Source organism: Psittacula echo (genome assembly GCF_963264785.1).
Source record: "Psittacula echo genome assembly, chromosome: 6".
Classification (NCBI taxonomy): Eukaryota; Metazoa; Chordata; class Aves; order Psittaciformes; family Psittacidae; genus Psittacula; species Psittacula echo.
The window spans coordinates 66,310,507-66,333,196 of NC_137743.1; the positions used below are offsets into that span (position 1 = coordinate 66,310,507).

Sequence of the window (22,690 nt, forward strand, 5' to 3'; positions counted from 1 at the left end):
AAGTCAGGACTTGTAACTGCACCATACTAATGTATTTGTTTTACATAAAGCCTATTGCCCCCCAAAATACAAAATTGCTCAAGTAACTAACTAAAATGCTAGAAAAATACACTTTGAGACAATCTTTTGAGGCCAAAAAAAAAAAAAAAAAAAAAAAAAAAGAGGGCGGGGAAGAAAAGAAAAAAGCCCACCATGAACAAATTTAGATATGAAAATGTACCCATAAAAAGAGTTCCTGGATTTGAAAGGATCTTTCATTGCTTTAATAAATAGCATTTTAAAAGGATTTTTTAAGCTATTGGGAATTTGTTACCTTGCTCTTCCCACTGGACTTTCACAAGTGAGTTCTCTGCTGCTTTTTCTTTGGCATTCTTCTCTTCTTCTTGTGACCACTGCATGTGATCCCTGCAAAAGGCAGTTGAAGAATCAGCCTTTAAATAGGATTTCCCATAATATTTTTTTCCCAGGTAAAACAGTGACAAATGAACTATACTGTCTTAAATATGCTTTTTTTTGAATGCAAGCAAATGCCCACAAGGAGACTGACAGAACACCACCCCCCCACCACCCCCCCCCCTCCCCCCCCAAAGTTTCAGTGTATGATAGATAAAAATGAATTACTAGTTAGGCAAAACTCAAGGGATAAAGAAAAATCTGCTAACTGCAAAGAACCTGAAGTAGTATGCTTTTTTTTTTTCCTTAATAATCTTATAATGGTCTGGGTTGGAAGAGACCTTAAAGATCATCTGATCATCTAGTTCCAACTCCCCCACCATGGGCAGGGACATTTTCCACCAGAGCAGGCTGCTCAAAGCTCCACCTAACCTGGCCTTGAACACTGCCAGGGATGGGGCAGCCACAGCTTTTCTGGGCAACCTGTGCCAGGGCCTCTCCTCCCTCACAGAGAAGAACTTTTCCCTAATATCTAATCAAAATCTACCCTCTTTCATCTTAAAGCCATTAAGGAGATTTAACATATATCTTGCCAATTTAGTACACTTATAGGAATGTATTTTGAGTGTCCCATTAGAATTGTGTTTAGCTGGATATAATAATAGACCTATCAACAAACACCCTGATGGAAGAAATTTTTCACATTGCTAATGTTTATGATGAGGAACAAAGGTCGTTTAGCAAAGCAATCAGCTGTTCCTGAAAACAGAGAGGATAATCTACTTATTCAAGTGGAACAGGTGGAATTGATGAAGAGGATTTTACTTATTTGGGGAACAGAGACAGGAAACATTTAGAAAATGAAGAATAAGACATTCATAAGAAAAGACAAGCAGCACTTCAGTGGTTCCAGAGTCTTTGCTATCTATATTTGCGTAAAGTGGTTAAATAAATGTTATATTAATCTATTAAAGGGTTGAGGAACCAAGCCAAGATCTGACACTGATGACTAAACAGCCTTCCCTGCAGATTCCCTGTTTGGATCAGGCCACAAAGGCAATGCCCAAAAAAGTACTGCTGGCAACTTTTAAAAGCAAATTAGCTGTCCCTATAAGTTGTCCAATTTGAACAGCTTCAGAAATCAGATAAAATTAGATAATATAATTCAAGTAATCTATTAGATCCTAATCCCACTGAAATCAATTAACTGAAAGCTTATGACTAAAATTCCTTTGGTTACTATGGGAAAAGGAACAAGGTGCCAACTTGAAAAGAGTTGATTGTCTCTAAAAGCTAACAAGCATCTTCCTGTTCCATGCTTGGTGACATACAGATAATTTAATTCTTAGACCCTCACTGTTCCTCTTTTGTTAATTGTGGGAGACTAATTGGTATGTATTTGTCTGCTTGCCTCAGACTTGATTTCCGCATTTCTACTGAAATATTTCTCATTATTGTCCCCAGCAGGTTGCCTCTCCCCTTCCTGTATTTGTTCATATAGCAAATGTTCCTGTGCAGTGTCAAGGCCCTGACAGACGTGCTGTAGTAGAATAAAACTGAATGACCCAAGCATTACCATGCAGCTATTCACTTGGAAAGACTTGCTACTCTCAGTGCTATCCCTGGTTTTGACCTTGCCTATTCCAGCAAGCTAAAACCAAGCACTATTTGGATTATAATAATATAAAGTCAGCCCTTCTGACAGATGACTTGCTGTGCTTTAGCTGATGAGTTTTAATCCATTACTGTGTGTTTGTCTCTATAGGTGCCTGAAGTCCTCCATCTTCATCAATAACATTTTTTTCCCTTTTGTCCCCCTTGGAAATTCATAATGCTGAATAAAGATCTTTGGCTCTTTCCTAGAAATTGCTGTATAGAAGACCCCAAACAACAGGACTGCAGCAACGCTTCTTGATCAAAATCTGCAAAAGAGTGGACATAGCATAGTTCTTACGCAAACTATTTACATAGTTTGGATGCTTCAAATGAGGCAGCTCCTTCGGCAACACAAGTTGGCAGGAACACAGAATATAGAATTCTAAGTACGTAAGTGTTTAAATATGTAAGCATTTTAAGATGAACACTGCTAGCAGTAAAGCAAGCTATCCATTTTAACCACACCAGAAACTGTTAACATGAGTAGGCCTGACATGAGATCAAGCAATGCTACTTCCAGTTCAGCTTATTCGACTTAGCCCTTTTCCATTAATTGTTTGCTAACACAGGGTTTAATTATCTCTGAAAACTAATACATGAAAACTATGTCAATTACTAACCTGAATAGAAGCAGATATTTCTTGCTCCAGTGTTTGGCATCATTCATTATTTCTCTCTCAAAATGACACAAAAGCACCACAGTAAGTATCTAAAGCATTAGTTCCCAAATTTAATTTGCTTAGTATTCCTAGCAGCTCTTGGCTCCCGGCCAATCTACCACAGGCAAAAGGAAGGATGCCACTTTATGAAGTATGAAAGAGTGGAAAACAAAATAAATATATCCTTATACATCAATGCTAGGGAAGATGAATATGTTATGCTCACCCTGCACAATCTACTTAGTTCAACCATCATGCATCCTGATCCCCCTTATCTCCCTAGTGAGAACCATGCCAATTCTGCAAGTTACAGATCCAAGGACCTCCTCCCACTTCACAACTAGGTTCTTGATTTATCAAGACCTTCACAACTTCCATGCAACCTCCACTCCAACTCAGTTCTACCCATTTTCTCTTCTGAGCTGCATGGATTCATCTGCAGATCCACTTTCTGAACAACACTGTTCCTTTCAATCCCACCTTCACATTCCATCCCAACCACCTGCATCAGAGTTTGACAACTTTGTGTTAGACTGTTACCGAATGCTAGAAATAAAAACTGAAGCTACAGTGATCAGTTATTTGGAAGGAAATTAAAAAATTAAAACTGAGTTTCTTCAAGGTACAATGTTACAGGAAAAGAGTGGCCTTTTCCTTAAAATCTTTTTCTACCTTGACTGTATAGCCCACATTTGAATCAGCATTCACACATGTAAGGGATTTTTCCACCTAGCAGGAGGTACCGAGTCTGGAAGGTGCTCAAGAATTACACTGCACATAGATTTATGACACCGAAATACCCTCTTTTAATGCAATAACCAGCCAGCTTCCTTGCCCAAGGAACTTACAGAATCACAGAATGGTTTGGGTTGGAAGGGACCTTAAAGATCATCTAGTTCCAACCCCCTTGCCACAAGCAGGGATACCTCCCACTACACCACAACTGGTTATCATTAGCCATATCCAGTGTCTTCTCTAAATTTTGCTAAATTAAATCCTTGTTCTCAAAAATGGTGTGTGGCATAATTCAAAAATACATTTTAAAATTCTGTAGAAAATCATTTCTTGTATAGCTGCTAAAATCCCCACTTCTCTTTTCATCAAATATTCCTTTTTCTTAAGTTATGAACTATAGGAATAAAAAATCCTGGTCTTCCAAATATCTTAGGCAGATATTCTTCTACTTTCTACATAGATTCAGATATTCTTCCATCCTTCTAAAACTTCCTGTATCACTTACTGTTTTGTATTCATCTCCATTCCACGGTCAAAAATCCTAGCCTTTTCAGTGTCAGTTTTCCCGCTGTGTTGACTAGCATTCTCACTCTTTTCTGAGCCCATGTTAATCACAAGAATACCTTTTAGTGACGGAGCTGTACTGCTGCAAATCAGGGCAATTCTTATTCTTGTTAACATTTACATGTTAATGTTTTCTCTGCAATTACATCTCTTATTTATGTTAAGACACAACTTCTTTTGACAGTTGTGCACTGCATGGAAATCTCTGCTGAACTTTCTGTAACATCTTCAGTACACCTTCAGAAGGATACAAGTAATATACATGCTCCTTTCAAAATGTGTCCATTTTAAAATACAGGACTAACCCAGTATACAACATTATTGTATCTAACTAGTAAATTTCTCCCATTATAAATAACATGGACTATCTTACCTCTACACTGTCTTCTAATACATTACTGATCTATAACAGTATTTTGCCTTTCATTCCATGACTAACTACTTGTTCAGCAGCTTTTTACGTAAGTCACCAAGCACTTGTAACTAACTGTGAGGTTACTTATGACAATTTCAAATTTTCTTTAGCACTACATTGACACATCTATTCTGGCCATCCATTGTAATACACACACCTACATACCATTATTCATCATGGTAAATAATATACAAAAAATATATGAAAATCAGTGTTGGAAAAACATCTCACCACATGTTATGCTCAAAAACCTTAGAAGGATCAGTTAAAATCCGTGATCCAAGTGGAGCAGTTGGTCGTCTACTACTTTGGTGCCTCTGTTGCATCTTGCTTTTCCTCAGACAAAAAGCAGAAAGCCTTGTAATGAAATTCATTTTGTTCAGAGACCTGAAAATACAATTAACTCAAATTACAGTTTTGCTGTAACTTAATTGTTTATGTCACTTACATGAGAAACTGGTCAAATAATCAAGCCCAATATCAGCTTTAGCAATAATCTTTTACTATAATATCAATTTAAAGGCTTTTTAGAAAATAGCAATATCCCTTCAGTGTGCTGAAAGCCCAAACAATCCCAAAGCAAGCTACTGGAATGAAACTAGTTGAAATATAACTGACTTGGTATCATTTCAAAGACCTATCAGGTAGGGCAAGGAGAAAAACCCAGAAATACACAGTAAAACAACAAACCAAGTCTGACACTGTACCTTTACAACAAGCAAGAAGAGATCAGTAAAGAAACCACTTGTTCTAGTGGGTACCTACTGTTATTGAAATTGACATTTTCACCCCACTCACTAGGTAACAGTCTTCAGAAGATTTCATTCCAGAATTGTGACTGTGGCTTTACACTTCCAGGTAAAAAAGGATTATATTTTTTAAGCGTAAACATTATGCCCCAGAAAGGCTTCCAAAATTTCTGCAATGAGTTCTCCTGATCCCTGCTTAATGTGCCCTTTGAAATGAATGGCTTTAAATGTTAAGTTTCTATTCATGCAAATCATAATGTGCTTGAGATTTTTCTATTACATGTGTAATTCTGTCCTATATTGCTTTATTTTACTTGGAATCTTTTCATACAGTATTAAGAATGAAAGATAAAATGTGTGTGTAGCTACTACTAGCATTTTGTCTTGTTAGGCTTTTTTGGGGGTAGTTTTTGCATATTCTCATTAATGTTGGCTTTCTAGGAGATGGGTAAAATGACGTATCTCTCCTACAACTTTTACCCTGATGTGCATTTGTTCTTTTTTTCCTTCAGTTTTTTTTTGAGTGCCACTTCTATATAAACCACACATACAAATTTAATGCACTGGAAATACAAAATGCTGTTACAAAAGAACAGGCACAAGACACTATTAGAAAACATTCTGTGCAAACTGGATACAAAATAAAGATTTTTATCTCAAGGAAAACAGTACTACTTGATCACAAGTCTTGTACTGTGAATAAAAAAAGATTAATTTGTACACATCAATACAAAGCCTGGCAAAGGAACCACTTCGATGAAACGAACAATTGCTCATTTAAGGTGTAGTTTTGAATGAGTCATGCTTTAAAAATGGCATTGTTTGTTCAGTTTAAGCCTACAGAAAAAAAAAAAAAGGGGGGGGAGGAAGAAAGATTAAAATTTATTTTTATTTGTCAAAGTTTAAACAAAATGGGGTTTGCTTTTGGCTGTCACAGCCAAATAAAAACACTGATAAATTTGGGCTGCTGCAGCTGTAATATTACCTGGATATGGGTGAAAATGTAACATTCAGTCCTATTAAAACATTAAAACCTCTTCTAATGTTAACGAGCTTATTATGGCTTTTTTTTTTTTAATGTGGCTCAGCAACAGTTTATACTTTAATTACTGCAAACTGTTTGTGCTTTGTCTTTGAAAATATGTATGCATTTTTCATAACATAATGCATAATTATTAACATATATGGGGTATTATGAAATAATAATTGAGACACGAAAATTAAGACATCATGACAATTTCTGCAAAATGTGTTATTTACATAAAGGCAATGTTCTTGAAAACAAAAACAAATAGAAAATCCCCCTAAACCCCAAGCCACAATCTGATCTAAAATTATTATTATTAAATTATAGAAGTGTCTGGATAAAGATTCCATGATTACACTGCAAACTGTTTACAAATCCTCTTCCTCCTTCAATCATTCAAAAAGATCTGAGTTAGTATCTTGCATTTCCTGTGCCAGCATTGATATTCAACATAAAACACAATGATTCAGCTGCTAGGCTAGTCACATAATTTTTCTTGGCTTTCTAAATATCTCAGTAAGAACATGAAAAGATGCACAGATGGGAACTATAGTCAGATGACTAAGATGATCTTGCATCAGTAAAATCCAGAGATGCAGCTCTTTTTTATGAGAATGTGATCCTTTGAGTGATAATTGCACAATTTTAGCTGATAAATTCTGAAACGTCAAGAAAATGCAAAGGGTAGGTGGGGCAGTTAAGTTTACTGTTGCTTCCAGTGTTAAATGTGAAGGAACCCTTTGAAGACATGCTGTATATCCCTGAGAGTGTGACACATAGATCATAAGACTAATAGGCAATCTGGCTACTAAAAGTTCAAAAAACATCTAAATGACTTGGAAACCTAAATTTCAGAAACCTAATTTTCAAAAGCCAGTCTGTGTTAGATTGTTTCTCTAAATGACTTGGTGAATGAAACAGCCAAACACCCTTTGTCAGATATGATGATCACACCCTGAAGCCATGACAGCAAGAAGTGTTATCTGAAAGAATTAGGAGTTATCTCCTTGTTCAGAGCCGCAGTCAGAAAGGCTGTAAGTTTGATTGTTAATCAAAGCAGTTCAGCCTTCATCTTTAAGGATGTTAATGAAACTGCATTACATTAAAAATGCCTGTATTTTGTGGCAGCATAACTATCTTCAGAAAAAAACAGACTTTAAAGAAACAACGCGCTTGGTAACATAGAAGCAACATGGGAAACCTTTTTTTTCCCTGTGGAGTACTACCTTTCAGTCATTAGAATTTTGTCATGGTTACAGACATGGATAAGGGCCTTGGTTTAGTTGAGCAACTTTAAGAAAACAGCCTTAAAACTCCTCCTATCCCCAAACAATCTAATACAGCACCCTTAGTAAAGCTTTTTAAAGGTGGACCTGCAGAAGGAGGTATATACATTTTTTACCAAGAACCCAAATGAATGAACTTAGTGGACAAAAACATTTTGACATTTGACTGACATCCAACTACAAAGCTAACAACTTCTTCCACCTCCAATCACTAAGCCTACTTGTAGGGTTTCTGTTATAAAGAAAAAAAAAAAAAAAGCCTATATTAGAAAGAGTATGTACAGCTTATGTTATATTTCTAGTCAGAAAAATATTCCGGAAACAATGAACTTCAATACAATTAATTCTGCTTGGCATTTGTTAGCTTATCTACACAGCATTTGACAATTAATCCCCAATGCTCTCTTGTAAAGCACAGCTGATCTGTTTTATCACCAAACACTACAAAAACTCAGAACACCTTACAGTAAACAGATGCAAGAGGCAATCATGGACAAATGATTTCACAAAGTAAAAAATTCTTCAGGATAATGGTAGCACGGAAGGTGTAATTATGAATTGCCACAGATTGTTTTCAAAATACATACGTATTAATATTTCTTAATAGTTCAAGTCGAGGAGGGGGACACACTTTACTGTCAACGGACTCATTCATTAAGTGAATGCTTAATGCTATTCTGTTCTGCCAAGTGACTAAACATGCCCCCTTGGGGCTTCATGACTTGTCTTTCAATGGTATCATGTTGCTTCAAATGTGTGTAATTTTTTTAAGTATATTTCACAACTTTCCAAACTCAGCAGATCTAAACTCTCAACTGTTTTTCCTTCTCATGTATCATCACCAGGAATGATGCAGACCTCCCTGTGGGCACACAGCAACTTCAGTAAAACTACTGCAGAGCACTGACTCCGGAGAGGAAAAGAAAAACAAAACAAAATTATTTTGATTTATTCTGACTCTTGTAGAGACAACACAGGTAACATCGGTTAAAAGGCAACAGCAGATAAAAACAAACAAACAAACCCCACCAGATACAATTTTAACCACACCTATACAAACGTTGAGCAAGAGGAGCCTGTTTTTACACTACCTGCCAGGTAGTCTGTTAAAAAAGTCAAGCAAAGAGGAAATAGTTCATACAATGGTAGAAAGAGGGAGAGAAGGCCATAAAACTGCTCATATACTGAAATCATTTACTTGAATCACCATATATCCAGAAGATAAGCAACAGAACTTGAAGGTACATTATTTGGGCAAAAATTATGTATGTAAGTACTACATAATCACTCTGAAGGTAAGAAAGCAGACAAAGAGCTATTAGGGACAAGCAGAGAGCTAAGAGTCCTTGAGAGTTTAAAAAAATATTATATAATTTCCTAATTTTGTATTTGTTTAGAATTGCTTCTTGGCTGCTATACGCCATCGTGATACTCCTGTTGGACAAGTGTTTTGTTGAAACTGCATCATTCCGATTTATAAGAGATGTTTTGACTTCACTATCAAAGACTATTTTGCCTTTTCAAGAAAGTGTTTTACCATAATTAAAAATACTTCGATTTGTGAAGAATACCTTTATTCCAACTGAAGGTAAAACTGTATTTTGATATCCTAGAATCATTCTTGGAATGGAACTTCTACTTTTGTAATTAATCAACTTATAAGAATATTTTCAATGTTAATTGTTCTACTGTTCGATTTCCTAACACCTATCAAAGGCACATCTTGAAACAGTGTAATTAAAAATATTATTGACTAAAATAATTGGAATAATAGAAATTAAGAAAATACCAGTCACTCTGTGAACTTTCTTAAATACTGCACAACATAAACAGGCAAATTCACAAATAATTCTTTAGGCTACAATCCTGTAAATACCTGTACACTTGTTTAATTTTAGAGACAAGTTGCATTCCCACATATCAATGAATGTTTGTACGTAATGGAATTTAAATACATAAGTATTCTGTGCAATCTTTTACCTTTTCCCTTCATTTTCCCCCTTTCTCCATGAGGTAATTCCCATATTTCCCATGTTGTTGTATACAGCACAATACAACAAGACACTGATGTACTAAATTAACCTACTCTCAAGTTTAACACCAGGAGGAAGCCATTCAGTGATAACCACAGCTCAGAAATAAGGCTTTCCAGTTAATCTGTACACCCTCTGCTGGCGGGTGCTCACATGGGAAGAACAAAAAAAAAAGGCAAACGAAAAAAGCTGTGGTGACTTTATGTATACACGTACATACAGGCACAGTGAACATACATCTAGGTCTCCACAAGATCTTTCCATTACTTAAATTGTTTTTCAACCTTATTTTCTACAAAACACTGAATATGTAACTGTATTGCCTAATGATTTGTCTCAACACAAAACATGATTTTCTGTTATTAAAGATGTTGAGCACAGAGATAGCGCAACATGAATTTTACTGCTATGATTTGCATTGAAGAACCTGGTTCATTTACACCCCTGCCAGGCTCTAGATGTCCACATGGACTTTGCTTAGATGCAACCTGCCCTGTCGGCTCTGATGTCACCGGCAATATCATAGATCCTCCTCTGTGGAGGTGTGATTGTAATCACTGTTTTATATGTGTAGCTCACTTCATCCAGTTATCTGCAAAGCATCAGGAAATCACAGGAATCTGTCTTTTGTCACAGTATCAGCAAAGATTAAAAGTTCCACTCAGAAATCCTGAAGGACAGACATGGAAATATAAAAGATCGGCAACTTTCACATTACCCCATTTGGGTGCCTGGCCTCTGGGAAGGAAGAGAAACTAGTTTTTTCACAGACTTCAGTTGCTCCACTGGCAAGCAGCTGATGAGGATTGTGACAACTTTTGGGACATCGCTCTAAAAATATAAACATGAAGTGTCATATATTTCAAGAAGTTGCTGATGTCTGGAGTTTTAAATAAATCCCTTCACACACACAAGCCCCCCAAGCCCGGGTACATCCATCCAACACCGAGGCGTCCAAAGCCACCCGCGGTCGATACCATATGCGCGCTGCAAGCGCTTGACGGAGAGCGCCGCAGGACCCCCCCTCCCCGGCAGCCCCTCGGCCTGCAGCGCCCGTTCCCGCCACCCAGCCCCGAGGCGCGAGAGACGGTTACTCTGCAGCAGAAAGACATTAGAAGGAAGGAGATACAAGTTCCTACTTTAACTTAACTATCACTAACGAAACTTCCTGCCTTTATTTAAAACAAATGACCGGTAAAAAGCTCCCATTCACACACGCCGACGCGCACTGCGTTTAGTTCAGTCCCTCAAAGCGCAGCTCGGCCCGGGACACAGCCCCCGGTGAGCGGGTGGCGCCGCCAGTACCGGTGGGCGACCGCTGCTGGCGGCACCCACCGACCTCTGCATAACTTCTCTCCTGCGCCGTGGCCCCCCACAGCACCCCTATACCGCGGAGGTTACGCTGCTCCCGCCCGCTAATTGCGGATACCCACGCAGCCGCAACGCCAACCCGGCCCACCCCTACCGACGGCCGCAGCGCCTGAGGGAGCCGGCAGGCTGCCGCGGGGCATGGCGGGAGATGCAGTCTGTGAGCCCACGGAAACTACAATCCCCGGCGGGCCGCGGGGGGGACGGTAGTTGTGTGTTGTCGCTGCCGCCAGGCGTTCGCCATGACTCGGCCCTGTGGTGGTGGGGGAGGGACCGTGCGCACCTGACCCCGCCCCGGGACGGCGCGGCCGCCGCGGGATCCCGTCGAAGGCCTCGGTTTGCCTCTCTCGGGAATCGGCGAGTGAGGGGCCTTTTCTCGCTTCACTTCACCTCTCGGCGGCTGGACTTGGGCTCTGCACGGCTTCTTGCCCCGCCAAGAGCGAGCTACAAGTAGTGGCTTACTGCGAGCCTGCTCCGGGGCTTGGGAATGTGCCCGCAGGCAGCCGCCGCCGACGGGAGGCGGAGCAGGGCCGCCCCCCGGGCGCCCGGGGCTCACAACGTCTGCCGCCTCCTTACCCGCAGGACCCATGGCTTTTACGCGAGAGATGCTGGCGTCGCCCACAGAACAAACCTGGGCCTCCTCAGGCAGATAATTTGTCAGGTAATGGCAATGCTTTCCTGCACTGGCTGTACCCCTGCGTGTGCCGGCTGCCAGCCGGAGTGGACTGAGCGTCGGTCAGGTGTTTGAGCAGTCCCTGGTCCGCTGACTAACGCGTTTGGGGAGAAAAACGATGCGCTTTTGCTGAAGGGAGTTATAAATACTTAAATTTATTTCATGAGGCTCAGACTTAGAACTGGAGATAGGACGATGCCGTGGAAAACCTACAGAAGCACCTGTAAATCTGATAATCGTGTTAGAAGTAGTATTTTCTATCACTTATTTCATCTCTCAAAATGGCTTAATATGTAATTCCCATATTAAATTCATAGTGCTTGGGGAAGCATCAATGTTAATTCTGAATGGGGTTCTCATGACAAAATAAGATAATCAGTAGAGGTCTTCAGGTAAACACTCCCCTAATGTGTCAGTGAAATCTGTTACAGGGAAAAAATTAAAGCAGTTACAGACTAAAGTGAACTCGATTTTTTAACCAAAACGATTACCAATCACTCCCATACAGTAGCTGATAAAAATGTATTGAAAGTTAGTATGTGGAAGTGAATTGTCAATTGTGTTGTGTTGAAAATACATGTATTGGAAGTCAGCTTAAGTCCCCACTTAACCCAACTAGATCAATGGGCATGCAAAGATTATTGAAATAAAAATCAGTATGTCTGACTTTCACAGATACTTTTGGTTTAATTCTTTTGGTAAGACTGGGACTGTTGTTAATAGTATAGAGCTTTTGATGTCTTTAATGAATGCAAGAAACTTTATGTGAACAGTTTCAGGCACTTTTTGCAAATAACTGTAAGCACATTTTTCTATCTTTCACACAAAACACCAAAAGCAGAATAGAGTCAAAGGTTAAATAAATTCAATTAATTACATATAAAAGAGTCATGTACATATTTACATTCTGAGTTTTGTCCTTGATTTTAAAAGTTGCCATTAAAGTTTAGTTACCAGTTTTGATTTTAATGCAGGCAAAGTAACAAGAAAATATCCATTACCCATGCTGTCCATAATAGCTAATAAAAAAAGACTTTGTTTCTTTAAAAAGACAAAATTTCCCTAAAAAGGTCTTCTAATTTGTTTTGAAAATACAAATCAGATTTTCCTTTATGTATTCAACACTAAAGGTTCAATTAAAGTAAGTTATTAACCTGCAGGAGCCAAATAAAGTATTTTTCTGAAAGCAAGGTTTGTTAAAAAATTCATCACTGTTATGACCACTATCTGTTTCAGGAAAGTACTAAATTCAAGAATGTTTGGACAACTCATTCTGCATCTCCTATTGCATATGAAAGAGGAAGAATTTACTTAGACAATTACCAGTGCTGTATTAGCAGGTAATAAATTTACAATTAAAAGTTACCCCAGGTTACAGTTTTAACACTGTGGTTTTGTTTTAGACATTTTGCCAACTTACTCATCCAAATAGCGCCTGTGAATTGAGTGGAATTTATGAACAAAAAAAACCTAACCAGGAGCATAAATCATTGTTAAATTATACTCAGATGCCACTGTGACTTAATGTGACACCTTCTGTGAAAGAAAGTCTGACGTTACTGATGCTGTATAACTTCAGCTTTCAGAGCACTTTAATAAGGGTGGAAGTTTATCACCATTTTATAACTTGGCATTAAAAAGCCAAATGAGCAATAGTTCTTTGTGATCTGCTAACTAGAAGTGTGCTAAAGAATGTATCACAAAATCAGCCAATGTAATAAGCTTGGTACTATGTGTACGAATTCTGCATTAAAGAAGTAAATTATTGTTCGTGTAGAAGTATGGTGTATGCAGTAGTTGCTGGTTTTTGTTTTTGCAGATCAGTTTTCTGATCTGATGTATTCTCCAGTTCCATGATAAGCTGCAGAGACGCAGCTTAGGAAGCAGCGCAGGGCAGGGTAGAGGAGGGAGTCCTCACAACACCAGTCGTTGTCCTTGCCCATTCCTCTTGTGAGGGAAATAGCAGAGTATTGGAGAACTGCAGTGCTGTGTAAGTTGTGATCAGAACAGTTTTGAGGCAGTGTCATGTGATACATAAAAGACAAATTACTCTGTCAGTGTAAACCACTAAAAGTTAATTAAATTAATCTATCACAGCAGAGATCCAAATCTACTTAGCCATGTTTTATTCCTACATTATTGGAATGCTTTCCAGTACTGGCTTATGCTGTCTAACATCTTTCAGGTTTATCTTTGTCTCATCCTCTCCCTGAGGGGAAAACTGTGCACAGTATGAAGCTTTTATTCTAGTAGTAGGGCTTCTTAAAACAGTATCTGTGCATGATGCCTTTGTATTATGAAAGGCAACACTGGAAGAGCTTGAGGGGAAGGTTCCAAGATAACTGTTAGTTTCTAGAATGTGCTTTCTTTTTAATGTGTATCACTAAAGTAAGAATGTTACTGTTTGTTATTTAAAAGCAAACAAATAAATGACAACCTACAAACCACAAAATATAGTGAAGGTTAGCTTTTAAATATTATGTTATACTAATTATTGTTTATTAGGCCTTATTTTGAGAGCAATTTCAGGTTATATTTACAAAATAAAAGTAAGATATTTAAACTTCTGACCTGCCCAAAGAGAAGACAGGATTTATGAAACTGTGAAATGACTTGTTTATAGAAAGTCGTTTATAAAGTAGACTAATGATTAGCAATCATTTTCTTCCAGCATTGCACAAGAGCCAAGAATACTTTATCAAAAGCCAAAGTGTTCTAAGTCAGAAAAAATAGAAGATGCTTTATTATTGGAATGCCCACTGGTAAGAATACTTTTTACTAGAGCATGGTTGTGCAAAAAACCCAAGTTAATATCTTTCAGTGAAACATACTTAGAGTGTTCTTTCCCTGCAAAATACCCTCTCATTGCTTTTATGGAGCTAGGTCATTTAAGGTTTGCAATGTGCACTTATTTATTTTGGCTGGATATTTAGAGGTGTAATTTTCTGAATTTCTCAATAGTGCATTCAAATGCTTTTTTGAGAGCTTTCATGGAACATTTTGAAGAGTGCCTTTATGCTTATGCAACTAACTCCTTTACAACATAATTCCTGTTTAAACTTTTCTTTATTTTTTAATTACGAAGGGCAGTTTGTATTCCAAGCTAAAGGTAGTTTTAGTTTTTACCAGCTCTGTTGACATAGAAAACCCAGCAGGTATACTGGAGACCCATTGAAGCAACTCTGCCCAAAAGCTGTTCTGCTGTTTCTAGCTTACAGGTTATATAATTTCCCTCCTTGAGGAAGTTTTCTCTTATCAAGTGTTCACAGAGCTTATGAATATTATTGGCATCCTTGAGGTGCCTGAAAAAAAAGGCACTATGAAGAATACCATCCTTAGCAGTTACAGTTGAGTTACCACTGAATGTCCTACGCTTTAATACTTGAACAGTTGTCTCTTCAAGAGTGGTAGCAATTAGATCAATAAGTACTTACATGTCATTTTTGCAAGGCAAGGACATTTTAGAGGGTGTCTTTTCCAGAAAAGGTAACTGCCTTGCAAAAAGTATGACAACAGATTATGTGATAGCCAGATAACTATTTGGCACAGACATGAGCTTAGAGATCCTGATGTGATTAAAAAGCAGCTTTCCACCTTTATTTTTTGAGGAATGTGTATTAATTTTTATTTTCTTCATACTATGTCAAAATGTTATGTATCTTCCTGGTACAAACTTTTTTCTGGTAACCTTTTGTTATCTAGGGGGAAATGCTACCAAGTCTGTTGGACTATAAATCTTCCCTGATAGTTTTGACAGCACAGAATTGGCTTTTACGTCTCTCTGCCGATAGTGGAGAAGTACTGGAAAAAATATACCTAACGGGTTCCTGTTGCAAGTTCAGGTATTAAACATTGACTAGGCTTTATATAATTGACAATCATTAGTACTGTACTGGAGAAAGAAAATCATATTGATTTTAGAACCAGCCTATGGCTGACTTCAGGTTTGTTAGTCTAGCACACTACCTGGAGTACTGTTCCTGCATGCTGTTTCCTTTAGAGGAATTTCAGCAGCTCTCAAATTTAGTATCAGGTTTCACAAAAGCCACAAAATCTAGGCTACTCTTGGCTTCTATTCCAATTTTACAGTGTTTAATATTGGAATAGCAACCTACCAGGAGAGGATCTTTAAGAGCTGTTAAAAGAACTTCATAAAACATAAGAAACACACATTTAAAGTTTAAGCCATTTTTAACTTGCAGGCATCCTTCTCCACAGGGTAGCCATTTTCTTCTTTAAAAGCCGAGCAGTTACTGCTTATGGTAAACTGCATCTTTTCTTCAGTTATCAGAAGGAATAATTTCCTTTAGAGTGAAGGATAAGAAAGCAGTGATTGATGAAGGGAAGGAGAAAAATTAAGATAGTGAATGTTCACAGTACAGATTTTTTCTCACCATTCTGTATGAAATAAGCCATTCCTAGTTCCATGCGTTTTGGAAACACCTCAGGCACTCTGCCCAGTTTGCCTGGACACAGGGGTCTGCCTAGTTACAGTAGATTATATTTTATGTGAAATAATGTACTTATTATTAAATGATTTTAAAATTATTAAGAGATGCCTTTATTGACACAAACAGGTATCTGAGCTGGGATATTCCTCAAGAGCTAATGGTTGTAAAGTCAGCTCAGAATAAGCTCCCTGCAGCAGCACGGCAGGTAAGTTTGTTGAAAAACTCTGTCATTCTTAAGTTTTTGCAGAATTGATCAAAAAACATCTACAAGGACAGAGATGAAGACATTATGCTTTGTTTTATGGTAGAAGATGAAGGTGTCCTACCATTAATAAATACCTGAAGTATGATAATTATATTCATATTGTTGGTTTTTTCCCAGGCAGGTATCCAGCAGTCTGTATTGTTCTGTCTTGCTGTATTCCAAGTTTTGCCTCTTTCGTTCATTGGAATGCTAGAAATAAACAAAAAGGTAAGTTAATTCCTCTATTATGATATTGATGGCTTGGCTTCGTGAACGAATTTTTGAGAAGGGCTTTACCCACGCTTTCTACATGCGCAATGAGGACTAAAAGGCAATGTGGGATAGGCATATCCAGTTGGAAGAAAGGCTGCTTGGTCCGGGGACAGCGGCAGGTAGGGAGTTTGACTGGGGTGGTACACCTGTCAGAGTGTAATGCAGGTGTCCTAAGGTGAGCTCAGAGAGGATGGAAACCTCCCGCAGAGCAGAAGGGCAAAAACTCACTTGATCTTGATTTTCAGTACGAATACAGATCATGAAAGTGGGGCCTCACGATCCTTCTGGCTTTTTGGGTTTTAAGCAGGAGGTGTCAGAAAAGTTACCACAGGGATAACTGGCTTGTGGCTGCCAAGCGTTCATAGCGATGTCGCTTTTTGATCCTTCAATTATGTTATAATGTATAATATATAATATGATATAATCGTGACCTGTACTATAATCATTTGAGAGGCATAGTTTAGGCAATTGCCCCAGAATTTCAGAAGTCATAGTTAACAGCTTATAAAAGCATAGTGCTGTGAAACATTAATTAGCAGCAATGTTGGTTTTGTGTCTGATAGGGGCGTTGGGGGGAAGATTCTTAACTTGAGTGACTAGAAGAGAAAATACAAATGCATTCTGCTATCAGGTTATTCTTTTTATATATAGAAAGACTTCACCCTTTACTTACAGCAGTCATAAGAATTAGGGAATCCTAAAGTCTACAGACTTCACCTCTTTAAAGAAAGATAGATGTGCCTCTGACCCATTGCTAGTAATAGTCTGAATTCAGTGTGCAGTTATAAATATTTCAGACTTGTATTATCATTGATGCTGAATGGCAAAATGTAAGTATGTGTCTTGCTTTATCAGTCAAGAATGAACAACCTTTCTGAGGCTGATTTGTGACCTGTAAGTAAGGGTGGATGTATTAGGAAATCTCAAGCCAGATGGCAACTTTTACCGTTCTGTCAAGAGAGCTCTGGATACAGCTTACAAATGGAATAGTACAAACATGGAAACTGTCTTCAAAGCTCTGTGACCCAAGTCTCATTTGGGATCTAGAGCTATTACTGGGTTTTGGCTGGTGCTGGGTTGGGTTGAGGCTGTAATTGAGAACTAGGCTGGGAAGTGAAGAGGTGGGTTAAACATTTTTCATTTGGGCCCATGGAATTTTAGGGACACTCTATTGTTCTGTTCAAAGTTAGTATTTAAGAGTGGAAAAACTGTTACCAGTATCAAAGGTATTCTCAGTCTGGTTAGGAATGGCATGCCAGATTCATCATGGGCGTAACAAGTGAAACATCTACACTTCTACTTCCTCATTTGGGACTGTACTGAGTACTTATCAGAGTAATTTTTACAGCTAGGAATAATGTCAGGATAGAATTTGGGATTTGAGAATACGCCCAGCAGAGGATGTGAATACAATGCCAAGCCTGATACAGATCAGTGGAATGTTAATTAGGATGAGGGTTACTGTTCTAGACTGCAGAATGCACCTAATGCATCAGCTTTACTGAGATGGTACACCACAGTAAATTCTGAGTTCATACTAGGTAAGGTCTCACGTTTAGAGTTGCAAGATTATTAAGTTTGTTTCTGGAAGACACTGGGACCTAAGCTAACACATGTATTGAGGAGCCGTAAGACTAAATGAAAGGCAGGATCTCAAAAGTGAATGTATCTTTTGGGACCAAACTGATCATTGATAGTGTTAGGACTTAGAAGTATTACAGCTTTTGGGTGGGTTTTTTTGGTGTTTTGGTTTCGTTTTGTTTTTTTGTTTTGTTTGTTTCGGGGTTTTTTAGTTGTTTTACCTCTGTTCTAAGAGTTTTTGACATAGTGATTCAGAGTAAAGAAATGAGAACTACATTTCCAGGCATCTCTATAAAAAAAAAAAACCACAAAAAATGCCCAAAACTGAGCTTTACATGTTGTTATTCATTAAATATTCAGAATGAGTTTGTTGAATTCCTCTCAGTGGAGATGTGTTAAGCAGTGGCACAAATGAATACTGCATAATTATTAAAAGGAGTGTGTCAGCTTCTCATGTATGTGTCTAATTTGGATTCAGAGAGGATCCTGTGCTCTGTGACAGCTGGATACTGTAGTTTTAGTACAGCTGTACACAGTCATAGAGCCATGATTGACTAGTATTTTACCCAGGTGATGAAGAAAGAATGAAAGATCCGAAATCAGTACTTTTAGATTGAGTTGTTTGCTTTGCTAACATTCCTGTGGGATGCTGCGTAATATAGTCTATTCATATATGATAATAACTGGGTAACATGATATGAAGATATACTAGAATTTATTAGAATTAATCTGCTTGCAGAATATGGCTAGCCTTACTCCAGCTGTTACTACAGTGCAAACTATTACAGAAACTCAGCAGAGCACCCGAGTTACAGAAAACTTCATGAGCTAAAACACTGCTCATAGGGTTTGGTCAGAATAAAAAAGAAATTGGTTGCAAAATTTTGTATTAAGTATTTTGCATTGTCTCTCAGTTGTTTGTTCCTTAATAGAATATTTTTTTCTTCCTTTTTCTTTGTCCAGATATTTGGTAATAGTGTGACAGATGTTGCTGTTTCTAATGGAATACTGATTGTCATGCATAGCATGGGTCTGGTCAGGCTCTATAACTTCCAGGCCATCTTGGAACAGGTAATGAAATATGAAATTTTTCATACAGTCATGTTATTTTTGGTCAACAAATAAATATTCACGTAACACCACACAGGTACATGGGGAATGTGTCAAAAGGATAGAGTTTTTGGCTGAATCTATTTAGTTGGAAGATTTCAAAGGGTACACTATCAGAAAATTCTACCCACACCAGTTATAAGTAGGCAAACATAAGAGATACAGGTCCGTACAGGCACTTCAGCACATACAGAGAGGAGCTATGTAAATGCTAGACCAGGGTGTGCTGCTCTTTACACACCTAGTCTGTAGTTATACGTGAGTGTTAAGGCTAGAAACTGATGGGCATGGAAGGTTGTTCAATCTGAAACAGAACTGCAGTGAGACTTTTGAGTTTATTTTCTTCCAACCAAAAATCAAATGTTAATTCAAAAATAAGACATAAAGCAGTATTTAACAAGATCAAGAATGCAGTAGTAACAGAGCAGTAAAACTAAATGGCAAGTAAACAGACCTTAATAAAGCTAAAATGTTCTGATTTTTGTTTTTTTAGTTCATGGAACAGCCATTTGATCTGGGACATGAATTCAACTGGAATGGTCAAGTGGGAGTTGTAGGAAAGTATCCATTTGGTCTTCCGTGTAACATTAAAATAACAGGTATTTATTATCTTTTTATTATCTTGGCTGGAGGCTTTTATGGATTAATTATTACTTATTTCACACCTAGAAAAAACATTACAATTACTGTATTCATTGTGAGTGTATCTGTAGCTATATTTCTTGGTTTATGTGTTATTAAAAATGTACTTTGCCTGACTTCTAATTACAAGACTTAATTACATAGGATTTAACTAGAAAACTAGCACAGCAACTAAGCTATTTGAAAAACTTCATAAGCAATGCTTGAAGTGGAAATCTCTCCCAGGAACAGTTGTGTCTCAGGACTAAGGAAAAGAGGAAATGCTAGGACGGGTGTTAGTAGCACTCAGAAACAGTATATGGTATGTAAGCAAAGCATGTAAGAACGTTTAATCCGACTAGCAGAGGGAATCCAAGGAGCCTGAATACGATTTGTCTTAATTGCGTTTTGATAATTCTAAGTTGTCAGAAATGTGCCATTTTCAGTAAAATTAATTCCTGAGGAGAGAACAAATTAAGTATTGAAAACAATTCTTATGCCTTGAATCAGTAACTTTCAAATGTTCTGATTTATGTAATGACTTTAATTTCTCTGAAACCAAGCAATCATTTCTGTTGGTGCATTTGAGATTAAAATTTGGTGCTAAGAATCTTAATGACCAAAGACTGAGACTTGCTTTGAAACTTTTTTTTTTTTTTTAAACTTTAAAAATCCATTTTCAGAAGCTCACACTTGAGGCACCTCCAAAGAAAAAAATAAAGTAGGTTTCACCAGTATCAAGTAATGCTTTTGTTTCTTCAACTTTGAATGTTTCTGTATTAAATGGTTTTTATGGGGGACTGTCCACTTAAAACATTCTTTTGATCTTTCTGTTTGCAAACATCAGATAATAACAGTCAAACCAGACCAGATTAACGTAAACCTGAGGAGGTACACAAAGATAAAATACAGATATACATAAAAAGATCTTTCAGTTAGAATGCAATGTTTTATCAAAACAAAGTAATAAGCTGCTATAATTGATACGTCAAGTTCTGGAAAGGGAAGTTTCTCCTCATTTTCCTCTCTGTCTCAGTCTGCAAAACCACAATTTAATGTTAGGGGCCCTGTGGAAAACATGGTGTTGGAGCTTTAATAGGAAACCTAGATCAGATTTGTTCTCACGTCTTACAGATCATTGCATTTTTAGTTTTGAGATCTAAAACCAATGTACTGGAGAAAACATTTCTGATCTTGAATCATATTCCAGAATTTGTAGTTAGAAAGTTTTGAATTCATGACAGACATTTGCCATTTGCCATGGCTGCTCTTTGCAGATGGTTACGTTCCTGTGGTTTTTGAGCTGTTTTCTTTTAAGAATGCGATGGCTGACTGACTGTTCAGTGTAATGTAATGTTTCAGTGAGTGAGATTTTAACAGTTTCAGAGTTAGAGCTTTGATTTGACAATGTCATAAAAACAGAAAGGAAGACGGTTTGCTGAGATCTTCTCTTTTTTTCACATTTAGCACAAATACTTCTTAATGCTGCCAGGAACAGCTTTATGGCTTTATGTTTAGATGAGGCTGGAGGGTTTTTAAGGGAGTGGACAAAGAAGCTCAACTGGAGTTTGGAAACTGGCAATGCTAGAGAAAGGACTTACAAGCAATTAGAACAGGGAGTGTTGAGCAACAGTAACACATAGCAGGAAAGAGGGAATTCAAGCAGCGAAGTCATGTTATCATAGTGATTTATGTGGCTATGATTCTGCAAGTGTTTGCCAAATGAACATAAAAAGAAAAACATATTTAGCAGCAGCCTGCACTGCTTAGGACTGATTTATTATTGAAATGCATTTGAATCTATCATTTAGTCTATCTGCCAGAATTTTTGAGGGGCCTTGCTCTATATGCTTTATTTAAGAAGTCAATAGGATAAAATATTAACAAATTTTCTTGACTCATTTTTCACTTTCTGACAGATTTTAATATCAGTGGGTCTGCTTATGCTTCCTTCTTCAACATTCTGTACATTTGCAGCAGATGCCTCAGTTTTTTATAACCTATACTTTGTATATCTTGCACAGAATCTCCCATTTCCTGTGTGTTAGTCCCAAAGATGACTGGAAGACAGCCACTTTCCAGCTTAGGAAGGACTTAATTTCCATGGGAAGTGAGCTGATTTCTTTCAATCTAAATGGCTAAGTTGTTGTTAACATGAATGAAGGAAAAGGAGAGAAGCAGTCTGTAAACATAATTTCTGATGTCATGTGACATTGGCTAGCACCACTGGCTAAGATCTGGATAATTACCTCGACTAAGCAGGACAAGAACAAGTCAAATTTTGGGTGAGACCTTTGGGACACAAAAGTCCAGATAAGAACCTTGTTTTCCTCACAGCAATTCAGCTTGGGTTTTTATATTCTGCCTATTTAAATGCCTGCTGTAACTGCAGGTTTTCCCCACATTTTACCAATTTATTTTTTTTCCCTAGCACTTCTCTGTAGTGCTAGAACAAGATGATCTTCAGTCTAAAATTGATTTAGTCCTAGCTGCTGTAGAATTTGCTGTTATTTAGCTAGTTGGTAGAAATTGTAAAGCTCCATGTGGTCCACTTTGTCCTCTCGCTTAGTACACAGAAGACTTGTAAGAATGGCATATTATGTCTGTATAATTTATCCCAACTGATCTGAAAGAAAAACTAGATACCTTTTGCCATTAATTACAAAAATTCCTAGATTTATATTGATTTTACTGATTTTATGGACTCAGTTACAGATTCCACTCTGTGGTCCACGCTATTTTGTTGTATTAAGGAAGATTACTGTCTTCTCAGACCTTCATGCTGAACTGCAGATGTATGCCTGGGTGCTAGGTCAGGTAGCATAGCTGGTTCTAGAAAAAAGGCCACAGCC

General features: G+C 37.7%; 2 protein-coding genes across 3 annotated transcripts in view; one reads left to right on the forward strand and one right to left on the reverse strand.

Annotated features, from left to right (window-relative positions):
- Positions 1 to 10,995, reverse strand: part of METTL8 (methyltransferase 8, tRNA N3-cytidine) — a 27,470-nt gene extending 16,475 nt beyond the window's left edge. Inside the window, exons 1-4 of one of the 2 annotated variants that reach the window (XM_080621861.1) lie at positions 10,857 to 10,995; positions 10,236 to 10,348; positions 4,654 to 4,809; positions 314 to 405 (exon numbers count right to left, since the gene is read on the reverse strand). In XM_080621861.1, coding sequence (XP_080477987.1) covers positions 314 to 405; positions 4,654 to 4,809; positions 10,236 to 10,240 — 253 coding nt within the window. In that variant the 5' untranslated portion in view covers positions 10,241 to 10,348; positions 10,857 to 10,995. Of the gene's footprint in view, positions 1 to 313; positions 406 to 2,139; positions 2,250 to 4,653; positions 4,810 to 10,235; positions 10,349 to 10,856 lie in introns of those variants that run through there. The other variant, XM_080621860.1, reaches the window with a different exon arrangement.
- Positions 10,629 to 22,690, forward strand: part of DCAF17 (DDB1 and CUL4 associated factor 17) — an 18,410-nt gene continuing 6,348 nt past the window's right edge. Inside the window, exons 1-8 of the mRNA XM_080621859.1 lie at positions 10,629 to 11,546; positions 12,795 to 12,898; positions 14,230 to 14,320; positions 15,261 to 15,400; positions 16,136 to 16,214; positions 16,392 to 16,481; positions 19,071 to 19,178; positions 19,711 to 19,816. Of these exons, the coding sequence (XP_080477985.1) occupies positions 11,373 to 11,546; positions 12,795 to 12,898; positions 14,230 to 14,320; positions 15,261 to 15,400; positions 16,136 to 16,214; positions 16,392 to 16,481; positions 19,071 to 19,178; positions 19,711 to 19,816 (892 nt within the window). The 5' untranslated portion in view covers positions 10,629 to 11,372. The remainder of the gene's footprint in view (positions 11,547 to 12,794; positions 12,899 to 14,229; positions 14,321 to 15,260; positions 15,401 to 16,135; positions 16,215 to 16,391; positions 16,482 to 19,070; positions 19,179 to 19,710; positions 19,817 to 22,690) is intronic.